The 15,623-nt window shown below is 57.0% G+C and overlaps 1 protein-coding gene across 2 annotated transcripts in view; it reads right to left on the bottom strand.

Moving 5' to 3' along the window:
- MYO1F (myosin IF) overlaps window positions 1–15,178 on the bottom strand; it is a 31,849-nt gene extending 16,671 nt beyond the window's left edge. Inside the window, exons 1-13 of one of the 2 annotated variants that reach the window (XM_045991459.1) lie at window positions 15,026–15,178; window positions 7,099–7,236; window positions 6,546–6,635; window positions 6,369–6,463; window positions 5,873–5,960; window positions 5,669–5,758; window positions 3,452–3,583; window positions 3,166–3,297; window positions 2,824–2,956; window positions 2,455–2,651; window positions 1,669–1,749; window positions 1,460–1,546; window positions 290–376 (exon numbers count right to left, since the gene is read on the bottom strand). In XM_045991459.1, the coding sequence (XP_045847415.1) occupies window positions 290–376; window positions 1,460–1,546; window positions 1,669–1,749; window positions 2,455–2,651; window positions 2,824–2,956; window positions 3,166–3,297; window positions 3,452–3,583; window positions 5,669–5,758; window positions 5,873–5,960; window positions 6,369–6,463; window positions 6,546–6,635; window positions 7,099–7,236; window positions 15,026–15,028 (1,353 nt within the window). In that variant the 5' untranslated portion in view covers window positions 15,029–15,178. The remainder of the gene's footprint in view (window positions 1–289; window positions 377–1,459; window positions 1,547–1,668; window positions 1,750–2,454; window positions 2,652–2,823; window positions 2,957–3,165; window positions 3,298–3,451; window positions 3,584–5,668; window positions 5,759–5,872; window positions 5,961–6,368; window positions 6,464–6,545; window positions 6,636–7,098; window positions 7,237–15,025) is intronic. The other variant, XM_045991460.1, reaches the window with a different exon arrangement.
- Window positions 15,179–15,623: the final 445 nt, after the last annotated feature.

Below are 15,623 nucleotides of genomic sequence, written 5' to 3'. Positions count from 1 at the left end.
GGCGAGGAGCCCCTGAAGGATCCATGCTGCTTTCTGTTCCCCAGACGGGGACGACCTGGTGGGGGACCTCCCAGGACTGACACCTCTGTCCCTGCGCGGGCCGAGCTGGGGAAGGTTCGCTGAGCGGACAAGACCAGCGGTGGGCCGAGAGGGTGGATGAGGAGGCCGTCGGGGTGTTTCCGTGTGCTCCCGGGCAGAGCGGGATGGGGAAGGGGCGCTAACCCACCCCCTCCTCTCCCAGGACCAGCTCCAGACCCAGCAGGACGCCGGGAGCCGGGCAGGTCCTCACCAGCTTGTTTTCAATGAGGTCGCAGACCACTTTGTTGTTGAAGTACTGGATGGGGGTCCAGCGGATGCCCTCCTGCACGTACTCCTCCTGGGGGCGGCAAAGCAGCCGGGGTGGGGGTGGGGGTCTGGGCAAGGATGCGCGGGTTTCTAGATGCATGCTTCACAAGGGTGGGTGAGGGAGGTGTGATGGGTGTCACCCCATATCTCCCCATCACATCGCCCTCATCATCAGTGGGGCCGACTGGAATAGCCGCCCTGCCCTGCCCTTGGCCACAGACAGACAGGAGCCGGTGCATGAATATCCTGGCTCCATTGCTTCTGGGGTGGGCTAACCCTGAGTTCCCTGCTAGAGTGTCCCCCAGGGCTCAGCGGAAATTGGCCCCAATTGCCTGCGGTGTAGCCTGCTCATCAATACACCCTATTCTGCCCCCCCCCCTTTTAAAAAAGATTCATTTATTGGGATGCCTGGATGGCTCAGTTGGTTAAGTGTCTGCCTTCGGCTCAGGTCATGGTCCCAGGGTCCTGGGATGAGTCCCAGCATTGGGCTCCTTGCTCAGTGGGGAGCCTGCTTCCTCCTCTGCCTGTTGCAGAGGGAAGGGCAGAGGGAGAGACAGAGAGAACCCCAAGCAGATGCCCGATGTGGAGCTCGATCCTAGGATCCTGAGATCCTGACCTGAGCTGAGATCAGGAGTTGGGTGCTTAACCGTCTGAGCCACCCAGGTGCCCACCTCCCCAACTATTTTTTTTTTTTTAATAAGTCTCCCACTTCTTCACTCCTTTCCTGATATTTGTACTGAATCCTTGCCTCAGGCTCTGTTTTTGCGGAATGGGTTGGATGAAAACAGCAGGAATTTTCATTCCTCTCTTGCATGGCAGTCTCACCAGCACTGCGAACAGTGTCTGGCAAATAGCAGGTGCTCAATAAATAATCATTGACGGAATGACCAAGGAGGCTGTGCCCCAGCCCTTGTCAAAGCTTTAGAGGCACGGAACTGCTTCCATAGGAAATTTCCTGGTGGGGCTCTGATGCGGACAGGTCCGCAGAGAGAGGTGAGGATGGGAGGCTGGGTGAGGATGGGAGGCTTGGTGGGGGTTCCCCAGGGGGCTCAGCAGACTTCCTGGTCCTGCCCCCACCCCCAGTGTCCCTGGCCTCCTGGTTCCCCCTGCCCACCTGCTCAGCTTTCAGGGTGAGTTCGATAAAGATTTGCTGCAGCTTCTCGTTGACAAAGTTGATGCAGAACTGCTCAAAGCCGTTTCTCTGCCAAGGGAGGCCAAGGGTGTCGCCATCAGTGGGCTGGTGCTGGAGGCTCCTGGGGCCACGGAGTCACCCCGGGAGGCTCAGGGAGGCACCGGGTGCAGGCTGGGGAGCAGAGGCCATACCTGGAAGATCTCAAAGCCATAGATGTCGAGCACACCGATACTGTACTCCTCCTGGGGCTTCTGCATAGCACGGTTGATGGCCTGCAGTGGGGACGGGGACAGTGGGTGAGCGCCAGCGTGTCCCCCTCTGTGTGTGCTCTTAACCGCATTCCCAGGCTGTGTCCTCTGATGCCAACTCCTCTCCTGCCTTCTCCAGCTCTCTGCCCCCCCGTCCCCTGTCACCTGCATGACAAACCCAGGTGTTAGAACATCTGGGTTCAGGGGCGCCTGGGTGGCTCAGTGGGTTAAAGCCTCTGCCTTAAGCTCGGGTCATGATCCCCGGGTCCTGGGATCGAGCCCTGCATCGGGCTCTCTGCTCAGCAGGGAGCCTTCTTCCTCCTCTCTCTCTCTCTGCCTGCCTCTCTGCCTACTTGTGATCTCTGTCTGTCAAATGAATAAATAAAATCTTAAAAAAAAAACAAAAAAAGAACATCTGGGTTCCTACCTCGGGAGCTCGCTTGGCCTCTTAACCGTTCTGCACCTCGATATTCCCATCTTTAAATGGGGGTAATGATGGCCACTACTCTGTAGGGCTTTATAAGGGCATTAAACTGATGCATGCAGAAACATTTAGAACAGTCCTGGTGGAGTTGGTGGAGGCCAAGTGTTCTGTAATGTTGGCTCCTACAATATTGTCATTGCGCTTGACCTTGACACATCGGTGCCTGCCTTCCCCACCTGGCTGGTCCAAGCCCAGGGCGCTCTGGAGCAGGGCCCCTCCCGCTCCCTGGCCCCAGCCCCTCTCACCTCCACAAGAAAGTCGAAGAGACGGGCATAGAGCCCCTTGGCCAGGGCGTCGCGGGTGTAGGCCGCCTGCTCCACGTTGAGGGTCACGTCAATAGATTCACTGCGTCCACCCCAGCGGCTGTCCATCTTGCGGCTGGTGAGCTTCTCCTGTAGCCGCCCGCTGTCGATGCCCAGCAGGTAGGCGGGAAAGGCCAGCACTGCCAGGGTTGGGGGGAAAGAGGGTGGCCGGTTAGGCTCTGGGGCCTCCTGGGGGTGTTTCCATCCCTCCCCCTTTGTGTCCTCGTGGGTGCTTACCCTCCTGGGGCCCAAAGAGGAGGAAGCAGTTTGGACACACCCATCCACCCCGCCGTCCCCAGCACCCACACTCACGGTCCACACTCTCTACCCGGGCGTAATTCCCATCCTCACAGAAGCTGATGTTTCCCAAGTGCAAGATTCCCGCCACCAGCTGCAGGACCAGCTGCTGGACGTTGGGCGGGATCCCGATGACCTGCATGGCATTCTGCAGGCACAACAGGGGCAGAACCTGTACCACGGATCGCCACCTCCGTCCTGCCCTCCTGAGTTAGGCTCTGGGACCACAGCACGGACGCAGGGAGTCAGGACACCTGGAGCCCCGTCTTGCCTATTTCACCCACTTGCTGTGTGACCCGAGGCAAGTTCCCGCCCCTCTCTGGGCCTTGGCTTTCTAGAGTAGGGATCACGGCTCACCAAAGTCTCATTGAAGTCGCTCTGGTCATCGGTGCCATCCACCTTGTAGGTGTCCGACTGGAGGTAGTAATAGTAGTCGGGGGTCATGAGCCCCAGGTTTTGCCGCTGCTCCTGGGAGGCTCCTTCCAGCAGCTGGAGGGCGAGCAATGCTCATGCATCTGGTGTCGGAGTGGCGTCGCCCTTGTGATCCCCCAGTCCTCACTGTCCTAGCCTCCTGGACCCTGACCCTCCCACCGTCTCCCCTTGGCTCTCCCTTGGCCCAGCCTCACGGCCCCTTTCCTTGCACCTGATAGTAGATGTGGAAGTTCCTCTCATTTTCGTTCTGCATGACCACACGCGATTTCTCTAGCAGGAAGTTGGAGATCTTGCCCCCGTCCGGCTCCCCACCACGACTGAACTGGATCTCAAAGTACTTGCCCTGAAGCCGAGAGAGCCAGGTGAGGCGCCCAGGGTCTCTGGGGGTGCAGTCGGTGGGGGGGGTTGAGGATGGGTCTTAGGAGCCCAGCCTCTTTCCCCGTCTTGCCCACGTGACCCCCACTCTTCTCTGTTGACCACTTTCCTGGTCCTTTGACCACAACACAGAGACCTCCGTGTCTCTGCAGGCTGCTGCTGGTTTTAGTGATCCTGGCTGTCTCTCACAGGTTGTCCCTGAGCCCAGAGCGAGAGCCCCACAAGTCCCTTCTTTGGTCTCGGACAATATCTGGGTTCTACTCTGGCTAGAGGTTGGAGGGCAGAGAAGCCCCCTTACTTGTTCCTTTTTGCCACTGTCATGCAATGACGATACACATTACATCATCCCACTACACAGACACCTGTAATACAAGACCTACACTTAGTCTCTGGTACAATAAAATAGTATAAAACATTATGTTTTGGAGGTTCATCCACGTTTTTGTGTGTATATCATATCAGTAGTTTGAAAACATATACTGTGTGAATCCATTTATATAAAGTTCTAGAACAGCTGAAACTAATCTATGGTGGAAAAAAAGGGAAAAGATCCAGAGGAGTGTTTGCTTCTGGGGTGAGGTGGGATTAGAGATTGACTTAAAAGGGAGGGAACTTTTGGAGAGAGGGTGATGTTCCGTGCATTGATAGGGCTTTGGTAGCACAGACGCATTTTCCCAAACTCAGTGAATGGTCCACTTGAGATTTACGTGTTTTGCCATATGCAAATTTTACTTTAAAAGAAGTGAAAGAGCAATGAAAATTTATATTGGATTTGAATTAAGGATCCACATGCCGAGGTGATGGTGAGGCGGAAAGTAAGGTGTCTGCAATTTACTCTCTAATGCATCAAAAAAAAAAAAAAAAGATAGGTAGGAGTGCCTGCTGGCTCGGTTGGTGGAGCAGGTGACTCTTAAATCTCAGGGTTGTGAGTTCAAGCCCCACAGTGGGTGTGGAGCTTATTTAAAAAAAAAAAAATGAACAGATGGAGATATGATAAAGCAAGTAGAGCAAAATGTTAATGATAGACTCTCGGAGACGAGCAGCAGGTGTTCACTATACCATTCTCCCAATTTTTCTGTGCTTTAATTATTTTTTTTTAAAATAGGCTCCACATCCAGTATGGAGCCCAAGAAAGGCCCCAGACTCATGAAATCAAGAGTCGGATGCCCAACTGACTGAGCCCTCCAGGTGCCCCATTACATTAAAAAAAATTTTTTTTTATTTATTAATGAGAGAGAGAGAGAGCATGAGGAGAGGGGTCAGCAGGAGAAGCAGACTCCCTGCCGAGCAGGGAGCCCGATGTGGGACTTGATCTGGGAACTCCAGGATCATGACCTGAGCCAAAGGCAGTTGCTTAACCAACTGAGCCACCCAGGTGCCCCAGCCCCATTACATTTTTAAGAATAAAATGTTGAGGAAAATACTTAAAATACGATTACATGATCAATATGTTAGAAATAAAATTATAATTAATAATACTTAGGAGAATAAAACATCTTATTAGTGCATGGAATTTGTTAAACCATTTCATGTGTAGGTATTGTACTGGAATTACTGAGGTCTGCCAGATGGGTATTAACATCATCCCCATTTTATGGATGAGAAAACAGGAGCCTCAAGAGGTTCAAGCTGCTGAAACATTTTTTTTTTTTTTCCAAGCCACAAATCTAAATACTGACAGAATCAGACTGTAAATCCAGATCTGGTGACTATTCTGTCATCCATTAGGCTCAGCACTAACACCCGACACAAAGAAGGAGCCCAAGAACAATTTGTTGAGGAAAAGGATGAATGAGAGAATAAATTGGGAACTGAACTGTGAACAGGAACCGATGTAGCATGGTTGCAGCCAGGAAAATATTTAAGAATGTTACACAGACAAGTCAAGGCTTCGACAGTTCGGCTGGTGGGGGAATCTTTTTCAGAAGGACCATAAGCAGGAAGTGAGTCTCCCATGAGCAGGAAGTGAGTCTCCCACCAAGGAGCAGGGAATTCCTATGCTATCAGGAACACAGGTGTTTGTGTGTTTGTATGTGTGGGGCTGCAGACTCACAAAGCGGCTGGAATTGTTGTTGCGCACAGTCTTGGCGTTGCCAAAGGCCTCCAGCAGTGGGTTTGATTGCAGAATGATATCCTTCACATGCTGGGGGGCAGAGGCAGGTGGAGATGGGAAGAGATCAGGACGAGGTAGGTGGTTGCGGGGGTTGATTACCGTGCTGCTGGGGAGACCCAGCCCATCCTTCTGATCTCCCCTCACCTGGACTTTCTCGCCCCCGCCAGACACCTTGGAGATGTAGCCCATGATGTATTTGGCTGCCACGGTCTTCCCAGCTCCACTCTCTCCACTGGGGGTGAGTGAAGGAAAGAATGATCAGCAGCCAGCAGGGAGAGAGGGTTGGGGGGAGGGTAAGTGCCCTTTCTAGTGCCTGATCATTCATTCATTCATTCATTCATTCATCCTTCCTTCCTTCCTTCCTTCCTTCACTACCATACTAGGTTCTAGGGAAACAATAGTGAACAAGACAGACAAAAATCCCTGCCATCTCAGAGTGGACATTTGGAACGGACAGATGGACAATAATAGAATGGATGAATAAATATATCATGGGTCGGGGTGACAAGGAAAGTAAAGCAGGGCCGGGGCAGAGAGGGACAGTAAGGCTCTGTTTGGGTCAGGAACTCTGAGCAAAGCTCCCTAAGCTGGTGAGGCTGTTGCGGGGCCTGGGCAGGAGGGTGTGGGGCCCTCTCCATACCTGATGATAACACACTGGTTCTCACAGTCAATGAGCATGTTGCGATACATGTTGTCCGTGAGGGCGTAGATGTGCGGGGGATTCTCGTACTGAGCCTGGTGGGGAAGGTGAGCTCTTAGCCCAGGGCTGGAGGCTGGGGGTCCCTGGGCCGTGCCTCCCACCTGGCCCCAGTCTTACTGCGCCCTGGTAGAGGTCGATCTCGCGGTCAGTGAAGTAAGGCATCTGCTTGAAGGGGTTTACGGAGATGAGCACGGAGCCGATGTAGGTCTGGGGTGCCGTTAAGGGCTGTGCAGTGTTCTGGCTGGCTTCGTTCCTCATGGGTCCCTGTCCCCTAAATCCTAATCCCCGGGGGCCTCCAGGGCCCCATTGCTCAGAGCAAGAGATGGAGATACTCTGATGTGCTCTGGGTCTCTTCGGGAAAACAGGGCCGGGTCCAGAAGGGTGAGATGGTATGTGCTGTGGCTGAACTACCCCGGGGCAGAGGGAACAGGGGGGTCCCCAGCCTCCCCAGAGCAGAGCTCTGCTGTCCCTCCATCTGTCCCCTCCTCCCAGCTGGTGCTTTCACGGCCCATCCCTCCCTCTGCTCATTTGTTCAGGCCTCTGTCGCTCCCTTCCACGCTGCAGTCTCTCTCCCGCCCTTCCCTGCGTTCATCCACGTGCTGTCCCTCCCTCCACCGGTCGGTCGCGCTCCCGTCCCTGTCTCCATCACTCTGCCCACGGCCCGGGGTACAAAGATGTAGTCGTCCATGAAGCGTTTGCGCAGGTTGCCCACGATGGCGTCCTCCGTGATCTGGGGCAGCAGCACCATGTCGTCCACGCCGCTTTGCTTCACGTTATGGCTCTGCCAGTGGAAGCGCTCCTTGCTGCCCTGGGGGGGGGGTGGCCGGTGGGAGTGAGCCGCTTTGGGGGGTGGGGCTGGGCTGGTGCCTCAGCCTCCCCAGCCCAGCTCACCTCCATCACCACCTTCCGGTTCTGCCTCCCCTCAGCCACCTGCCAGCCTCCTTCCCCGATGCGGGGACACCAGGAGAGGTGGGCATTCTGGAGTCTGGGCTCCCTGCCCTAGAGGAGGGGGCTCTGTCCTCTCAACCCTCCACCTAGTGTCCCTCTGTCACAGAGGACACTGTGATGCCAGGCTCAGGGGGACAGAGTGTGCTTGGGGCTCCGGTGGCTGTGGGAGGGGAGAAGGAGGTCGGGGGGGGGGAGGCTAGTTTGGGGGTGGACTCACCCTTCTTCTCACTTCTCCTTCGGACTCTGCGCCCCTCACTTCACCAGCCCCCTCTCCCTGCCCAGGCTCCTGCTGAGTCCCTGATTTCTGCATGGCATTTGACCTGCCACCCACCTTTCCACCTCTTGGTGGCCTCCTTCCTCCTCCTCTCTTCCTCCCTCATGGTCACACATCCGAGCTTGTCCTGGCTGCGACCTCTGTCCTCTGTGCTGTTACCCTGCTCCTCTGCCCCCGCCACTTTCCCTTCTCATTTTCTCCCTCAGTTTTTTTTTTTTTTTTTTTTTAAATCAGGTTAGACTTTCCTTAGGCCCCCGGGAGAAGACTCAAACACAGGCTCCTCCCCCAAAAGACCCCTCCTCCAGGAAGCCTGCCTGGAATGTTTTCTCTTTTCAGCCTTACTTTTCCGCTCATGTAGTGTCTCAGACACTTAAACAGAATGGCTGCCTCAGGCGCTCTCAGTTCGGTGTACTCCTGCCACGGAGGAGTCTGAGGCCCCGAGCTTGCCTGGCAGGCGTGCTTGTGCCCTACATACAGTGTGCCTCCTCCAGGAAGCCCGTCATTCTCAGCCCAGGAGCTCTTGGAGGGCAGGGACTGGGACTGAGTCCTTTCTCAGCTCTAGAAGGGATGACCTGATGGATGGATGAGGAACAGGGTCAAAGAAAGAAGCCCAGCTTCGGGGGACACCCCCAGAGCAAAGGATGCTGGGAATCAGAGGCAAGTCCTGAGAGCTGACCAGCGTCTGCCACGCAGATTCCAGGAGTGGTGGCTGGGCAGAGAGGACGCAGGCAGGCAGGCATGGGGCAGGAGGGGCAGCGTGGGACAGAGGCAGGAGGAGAGGCCAGCGTTTCCTGGGGTCCCTGGGCAATTCCAGAGAGGGGTTCCTTGAGGAATGCCCACAGACATTAAATGAGGCCAGTTTTTGGTGGGGCGTAGCTCTGGCTTCCAGTCTAGTTGGGGTGATCCAACACAGCTCTGAGCCTCAGTGGCCTCATCTGTATAATGGGAGAAGCAGCCTCTCTTTCCAGGGTTAATGGGAAGGAGTAAACTGCTCTGGGGCGCAAACTCCAAAGTGGGGTGAGGGTCCTGCGCCCCTCTCCAGCCCAGGGAGTTGTGAGGATGGGCCCCGGGCAGAGTGGCCCTGGACAGAATTAGCTTTCACCGGGTGCCTACGACGTGCTCAGAGCCCGGGGGGGGGGTGCAGGGGGGAAGGTCGCATCACCAGCAGTCCTTACGGCAGCTCAGGGACATCTACGATCAGAAGCGGAGGCTCCAGAAGGGTTTGACCCTTGACTACGGACCCAGCTCGGTTGTCTCTCTGAGGGTGTGGGATTCGCGTCTGACAGCAAAGGCCAGGCTCTTCCGTCCAAACCCACAAGTGGCTGGGCCCCACGGGGTGTTTTGGGCTGGGACTCGAAAGCCAAGAAGGGCTTCTCGAGAGCTGGGAGAAGAGGCGCGCCAGGCAGTGTGGAGGTGCCGAAGCAGGAGCCGAGAGCAGACGAGGGAGCGTGGTGGGGGGTGAGGGCTCGGCCCCCCCCAAAGTGCTTCCAGCCTGAGCTGTCACCGGCAGTTTTCTCATGTGGCAAATCTGGCCTCGTCGCTCTGGGGCTGAGAAGCCGCCTGTAGCTTCCTGTCACGTTCCCACCCATCCATTCCACCAAAGGTTTTTCCCCGTGCGCTGCTAACATCGGCCCCCAGGGAGACACTTTCAGTCCCTGCCCCAGGCGCTGCTGCGCTTTGCCGGTGCTCGGGTCTCAGCTCGGAACCCCCTGCCTGCCTGGTCCCTGCCAGTGTGGCCTTCCCACTTGGCTCAGGTGACACGTCCTGTAAGAAGCCCTCCCCAACCCCCAGCCAGGTGGAGGTTTCCTCTGGACCCCCACAGCCCCCAGGGCCCTGCACCGCAGCCCTGTCCATGTGCTGGGCACCCTGCTCGTTGGCTGCGTCTTTGGTGTGCAAGGTCCCGAGGGCAGGGGCTCAGGCAGGGCCCGGCTGCACATTTGAATGACCAAGTGGAGGAGGGGGACGGCCCGTGAATGAATGAGGGGAGGTCAACCTGGGCCAGGTCCCTAAGGGCCTTGAATGTCCAGCGAAGGAACTCAGGCTTGATTGTCAGCAGCTTGGGGAATTCTCAGCGGGGCTCCTGGGGACACTCTAAGAATTGTGGCAGCGTTTTCGGTTGTCTGGGGATGGGGACTGGCTGGCATTTCAAGTGGGTTGCAGGTGCCAGATCCGTCCATAAATTATCCCCCTGACCGCCACCCCCGCTCCACCCCACCAGCTGTTTATGTAAGTGACAAAACTGTTTATAATCACTGGAACCTAAGATCAAATTCTATTTTAGGTCTATCAGAAAAGCAGTATGTTTTGTACGGCTGACACCCACTCCATGTTCCAGACTACCCAAGAGAGTTTTTAGTGTTACTAAGATTGTACTGAGACTCGTTCGGCATTTTGGAAGCTCACGCTGCTCATGGTATTAGCGTGACTGATGCCTCCGTCACTCGGCATCGGCTCATTGAGATGCTCCCGTGTCCCGGCGTGAGCACCTGGGGGCTCCGGTGGGCATTTGTGGGCCACTGGCCTGAGCATTTTCATCTTTACGTGCCTATTTTCTTCCAAGTGACTTTCTCCTCTGCATTAGAGGAGATCGCATTATTTTTGAAACAATGGGAGTTGGTGTGTTTCACTGTCTGTGAATTTCAGTTTGGGGTTTCCAGGGGGCCTGCCAAGGGGTCCGTTACAAGAAGGGGGTGCTGGGTGGGATGCACCAAGAACCCCAGGGTGCGGTGGGAAGGGCGCTGGGGAGGGCAAAGCTGTGGGAGCAGCACGGTGCAGGGGTCGGAGAGGATGTCCAAGACAGAGTCTGAGCAGGGCGTCAGCTGGGAGGTTGGAGGCAGCCAGGAGCCGTGAGACCCGGAGATGACAGGGGCCAGTTGGGAGACGCAGGGAGCCATCAACTGGATCCCCGAGCTACTGAAAGTATCCAGCTCCCTGGAGGCTCAGAGGGGCCCCCAGGGGAGAGCCCTGGCGACCTCAGCCAGAAGTCAGTTTGGGAGGTCAGGAGGTGTAGACAGAGAGTAAGGATGGCTTTCAGATGGTCTAGCTGAGAAGGGGAAGAAGGAAAGATGCTGTGGGGAGAGGAGGGTTCAGGGAGCAGGTTTCCTGTTCTTAAGATGGGGAGACCAGAGCGTGTTGGTGAGAAGAGAGGATGAAATCTGGGAGAGGAGTGATACCTTCATGGACTGGTGTCATTCAGGGGCTGCAGGTGGGGGGGGGGTCTGCCCCTTCTCTGAGTCAACAGCGTGGGGTGGGGAAGTGGGGGCTGCTGATGGGAGGAAACAGGAAGCGGATCCTCTCTCTGGAGACCTCTGAGGCGCGGGCCTTCCCGTGGTAACTATGGCAACCAACACCCATCACAACAATAGGTAACAGCCCCCTGGCAGGGACTGTGTGCCACACTGGTCTCCGCTTCCTCCGCGACTGACCTCATTTATCACGCTGAGATCAGTGCGGCGCCGAGGTCCACTTTGTGGAAGAGAACACTACAACACAGAGAGGTTCTTTGTCCTCTCCAAGGTCGCACAGCAGGAAGGGAAGACCTGGAGGAGGATGGTAGAGTCTGTCGCCCTTAGCCCTGTCCAGGTCGGAGGGGGCTGGGGTTGGTGCTTCGGATCAGAGGAAGGTGGGGCAGAGACTAGATTGGCCCTGTCTAGAGTTTCCCCCGTGGGTCAGTCCAGTCTCTACGCTCCTGGGCGTGTCAAGCTGGGCCGAAGCTCAAGGCCACTTCCTTTCTCTGAGGTCAGAGGTCCCAAAGCTGGCTGCGTCTGGCTGGTTCTCTTGGCCCCAAGGACTTGGTTCCTCTTCTTGTCCCTTTCTTCTTCCCCCAGCCAGCTGAGTGGCCCTCTGCCCCTTGCCGCCCCCGCCATTCTGTCTCTCTGTGTCCTGCCAGCGGGGGACCTGGAACCTCCAGGTCTAGTCCTAGCCCCTTGTGAGGACAAAAACCATGTGTTGTTTGTGGTAGAGAGAGAGAGAGGGTGTTGCTCAAGGGAGTACAGTGTATGGAGAGACAGTCAAGAATTTTGGCATGGAACCAGCGGGGTGTGAGGCTCGGCTTGACAGCTGACTGACTCTGTGATCTTGGGGAGGCCGCCTCACTTCTCCAAGCCTCTCTTTTCCCATCTGTAAAATGGATTCCATAATAAACCTCCTCCACTCGTTCTCTGAGAGGAGTCAGGGAGCCCGTGCAGAGAGGAGGTGAGCTGGAAGCCTCAGGACATGGCAGCTGGTGGCCCCAAGAGCATTTAGCGGAGGTGATCAGTGACAGAGGATATAGGAGCTGGCGGATGGATGGTTGTTGAGGGAGTGAGGGACTGAATGAGGTACCACGGGGACGAGACTGTCCCGTAGCACGAGTACCCATCTCCCTGTGACTCCCAAGTCTCCTAGATCAAGTTGAAACTGAATTTCTGAGTCCCTTTCTTAGGGGTGGGGATGCAATGAAGATGTTGTGGTCACAGTTGACCACAAGCCAAGTATGACTCAACCTGATGGGGCTCTTGTGAAAGACAGTCAGGGCTAGAGTGGGAGGTGGGAGGTAGCTTCTAACTTTGGCTCTTCAGAGAGACCCCCCCACCCCCAGTCTAAGGCAGAAGGCAGGGGGAGGGGAGCTTCCTGTTTCTTTGGGGGTGGAGATTCCAGATCCAAATGAGGCCGGAGGGATGGGCAGCCTGGGGCATGTGGGGGTCAGCACCCCCAAGCCCCCATGGCCCCTCATCTTTCAGGGAGGATCGGGAGGTTGCAGGTCAAGGTAGCTGATGAAAGCGTGACCTTAGGAGTCACTGAGTTGACATCCTTTGCCACTTTTGGGCTTTACAGCAGCTCACTGACCCTCCCTGGAAGGGAAGGTTATTTCCTCATCTGGAAACAGTGATGGCTATTTCCTCGTTGGGAAAATGGGAACACTGAGGGCTGTAGGCCTCATGGGGCAGCTAGCCGTGCGGATCCAACAAGGTCAGGCTTGGGAAGCGGAAACGGGAGCCATCCTCACCGTGCCCAGCAGCAGTAGCCTGAAGCTGGCTGGTCCCACGGGCTCTGCCTGCAAGGCCAGGGGGAGGGGCTAGAAGCGCGGGCTTTTGCAATTTGCCCTAGCTGCTTTGGCCTCCCTGCTCCTGGGTGCTGATGAGAAGAGCCCCAGACTGGAAAGAACAACGAAACAGCCACTTCCTTCCTCGTTGGGGTCCCGCGAGCTGTGGTCACAAGCAGGGAGCAGATGTGAAGCTGCCCTGGCAGAAGCTGCTGGGGCTGGCCCCCAGCTCCTGCCCCCCCAGCCCACACCCCGGTGTGTCTGTGCACCCTTGGTCCTGTCCTCCCCCATCTCAGTGGGGTTCCGGGGCCGCACCCTGCCTCCCTGCACTGTGCAAACAGCATCCTTGCCTCCAAAGGCTCTTGAGGTCCCCCCTCTCGTGGAGGAAGAGCTCTCAGTTTTGGCCTGACTGGAGGAGACAGGTGGGGACCCCTGTCCTTCTAGAGTCCTCCCCACCTCTCTCTTGGCCAACAGCCTTCTCTGTCCATCCCCACGGCTGCTGGCTGCGGACTAAGCAGCCACATCAAAGGTCTCCCTGCTTTTTTGGTCTGTAGTTTACAAACGGTCACCCTTAACTTCACCCCCCGCCCCCACCAACCGCCATCGTTCTGCGGATCCACCCCGACAATGACCCGCCACCGACCGCAAACATCCCACACTAGCCGGCACCGAAAGCAGCCGTCACCACCACCAGCACACCCATGAGAATCACGGTCACCGCCAACTTGCAACAACGGATGCCAGCGAGCACCGTCACCACCAGCAGCACCAACAGCCCAACAACCATCGTTCAGCGGCGACCGAGGATGAGTCACCTCTGCCCAGTGCCATCGCTAACTCCAGCAATGAATGAGAATCACCTGCAGTGATGGTGACTGTAGAGGGGCTCTGTAAAGCTCTTCAGGAGCATCGTTCCACTGAATCTTCCCACGCTCTTCCTGGCACTCGTCGTCATCCCTCCAGGAAGCAAGGATTAGCCTCGTGGATGGGGTCTGCTCTTTTTTGCCCCCTCCGTGGTCCTCTTGGGGGAGTATCTCCCCTCCTACAGCCCATCAGCCGAGCAAAACATTGACTAAGCAGTTCACACGGCTTCCTTGGGAGGGGCTCTTTTTCTTTCAAGTAACAAATCATTTCCTGTGTTCTTTTGATCCAAGTCTGCCCATCTGAACTCCTGAGCCCCTCTGGCTTGGCTTCGTCTTCGAAGAATTCCCATCCCAAGCCCGGAACTCTAGAGGATGGTCTGCCTTGTGAGTTACCCAGCGAGGTCCTTGGCCAGCGATGCCCATGCCCAGCGTGTCCTGGGCTTTCCGAAGTCAGGAGAGGTTCTCTCTCAGCCTAACCCGATCCCTGCCTCTTGGTCTAGCCCCTGCCTCCACCTTGGCCAGCTGCCTGCTGCAACTCTGGGAGCACTGCAATTGGTCACCCCTGGCTCTGTGACTGTCCCAGCCACATGCTGTCCTTGACGGACTGACGAAAAATGAAAGCTGAAGTGGCTTACAGATGCATGGAGCAGTGGGTGCAAACTTTTGAGCCCGCCCGGGCTCTCTCTTAATGTGTCATGATGCTTCTGGGTCTAGACCCATGACAGTGACAGTCTCCTGACCCCTTTCACCGTAACCATCATCAGATCTCAGCCTCACCCGGGGGAGGGGGCGGATGACACCTTTGGCCATAGAGTATCCCTTGCCATCCTTGCTCGGAACGGTACCAGTGGCCGTGCTGGGTCTCATCGTCCCCTGTTTCTGTGATTGCTACGACCAGACCACCCCTACACAGGCATGATGTCGCGACACGATCGCTGCCCCCCACGGCCCCCCACTGCCCATTCGACCCAGCCTCTGTTCCCAGCTGTGGACTCAGAGCGGCAGAACCCACAGGCTCTCTGAAGTTCTGAGAGTTTCCCCGAACACCTTCTACATCTCAGCTGACTTCCAAATATGACATATGTGGGAACCGAGGCCCAGAGAGGGGAAGTGACTTGCCCAAGGCCACACGGGAGGATGAGGGACCCCATCTGGGCTGGAAACTGGTTCCCGAAGCCCTGAGAAAGAGGTCTGTCCTTGTCCCTGCAGATACCGCGTGATCCCGCCCGGTCATCCCTCTGTCCTTCAGTCCCTGCTCCATCCTTGGTCCCCCATCGTCATTCCCGCATCCTGGCACTGCCAGATGTGAGCTTGGTCCCCGCTGAAGGGTGCTGGGGGCACCTGAAGCTGCAGCGAGGGACCCCCATGGGTCCTCTGGGCCCCTCCCCATGGCCCCACCTTCTGGTTGGTGGTGTCCAGGGCACCCCAACCTTGGGCCGGCGCCCCACCCCCACTCTTGCACTGCAGGGCCCGCCCTTGAAAGACTTACCATGGTGGGGGGGGTGTCCTGTCAGGCCCCTGGGGAGGGACTGGATGGGTCGTGGCTGGGGTAGAGGCTCAGGGTGCTCCGGGGGGCGGCTCGGGCATGGCCCTGCTCCTGCTCCTGCACCAGACGCCCAGCCCTAGTTCCTCTTAGAACAGCCCCGGTCCCACTTCCTTTAGCGGGAGGGGCCATGCTACAAGAGAGGGAAGCCGGGCCAGGGGCGGGGAGAGGGCTCCAGCCGGCAGTGGTGGGGCGGAGGGCGCTGGCTGTCTGGGGCTCTGAGCCTGCCCGAAGGGCGAGGTCGACGACTGACGGCAGCAGCTGCCAGGCCCGGGAGAGGCCCTTTCTCCAGCCGCCTGGACAGGGGCTGCGGCAGACAGCACCCAGGTCAGGCGGCTGCGGGGAAGCATTTGGGCTGCTCAGGTCTCTTCGAAACCACTTCAGATGAGCGTCTGCTCAGGCGTCCCTAAGCAAACCCCCTCTTCCAGAGCCGCCTCTGCCATCTGCCGGCCTTTTCCCTAGAAAGGCCAGCGGGGAGCCACGTGGGTCTGTCATGGGAGGCAGGTGGGGGACACATCCCGAGCGGAAGTTCCCAGGACGCAGG

The sequence above is a fragment of the Meles meles genome, chromosome 20, assembly GCF_922984935.1.
Source record: "Meles meles chromosome 20, mMelMel3.1 paternal haplotype, whole genome shotgun sequence".
Classification (NCBI taxonomy): Eukaryota; Metazoa; Chordata; class Mammalia; order Carnivora; family Mustelidae; genus Meles; species Meles meles.
Note: the sequence above shows the minus strand (reverse complement) of the source record. Positions and strands in the feature narration are given on the sequence as shown.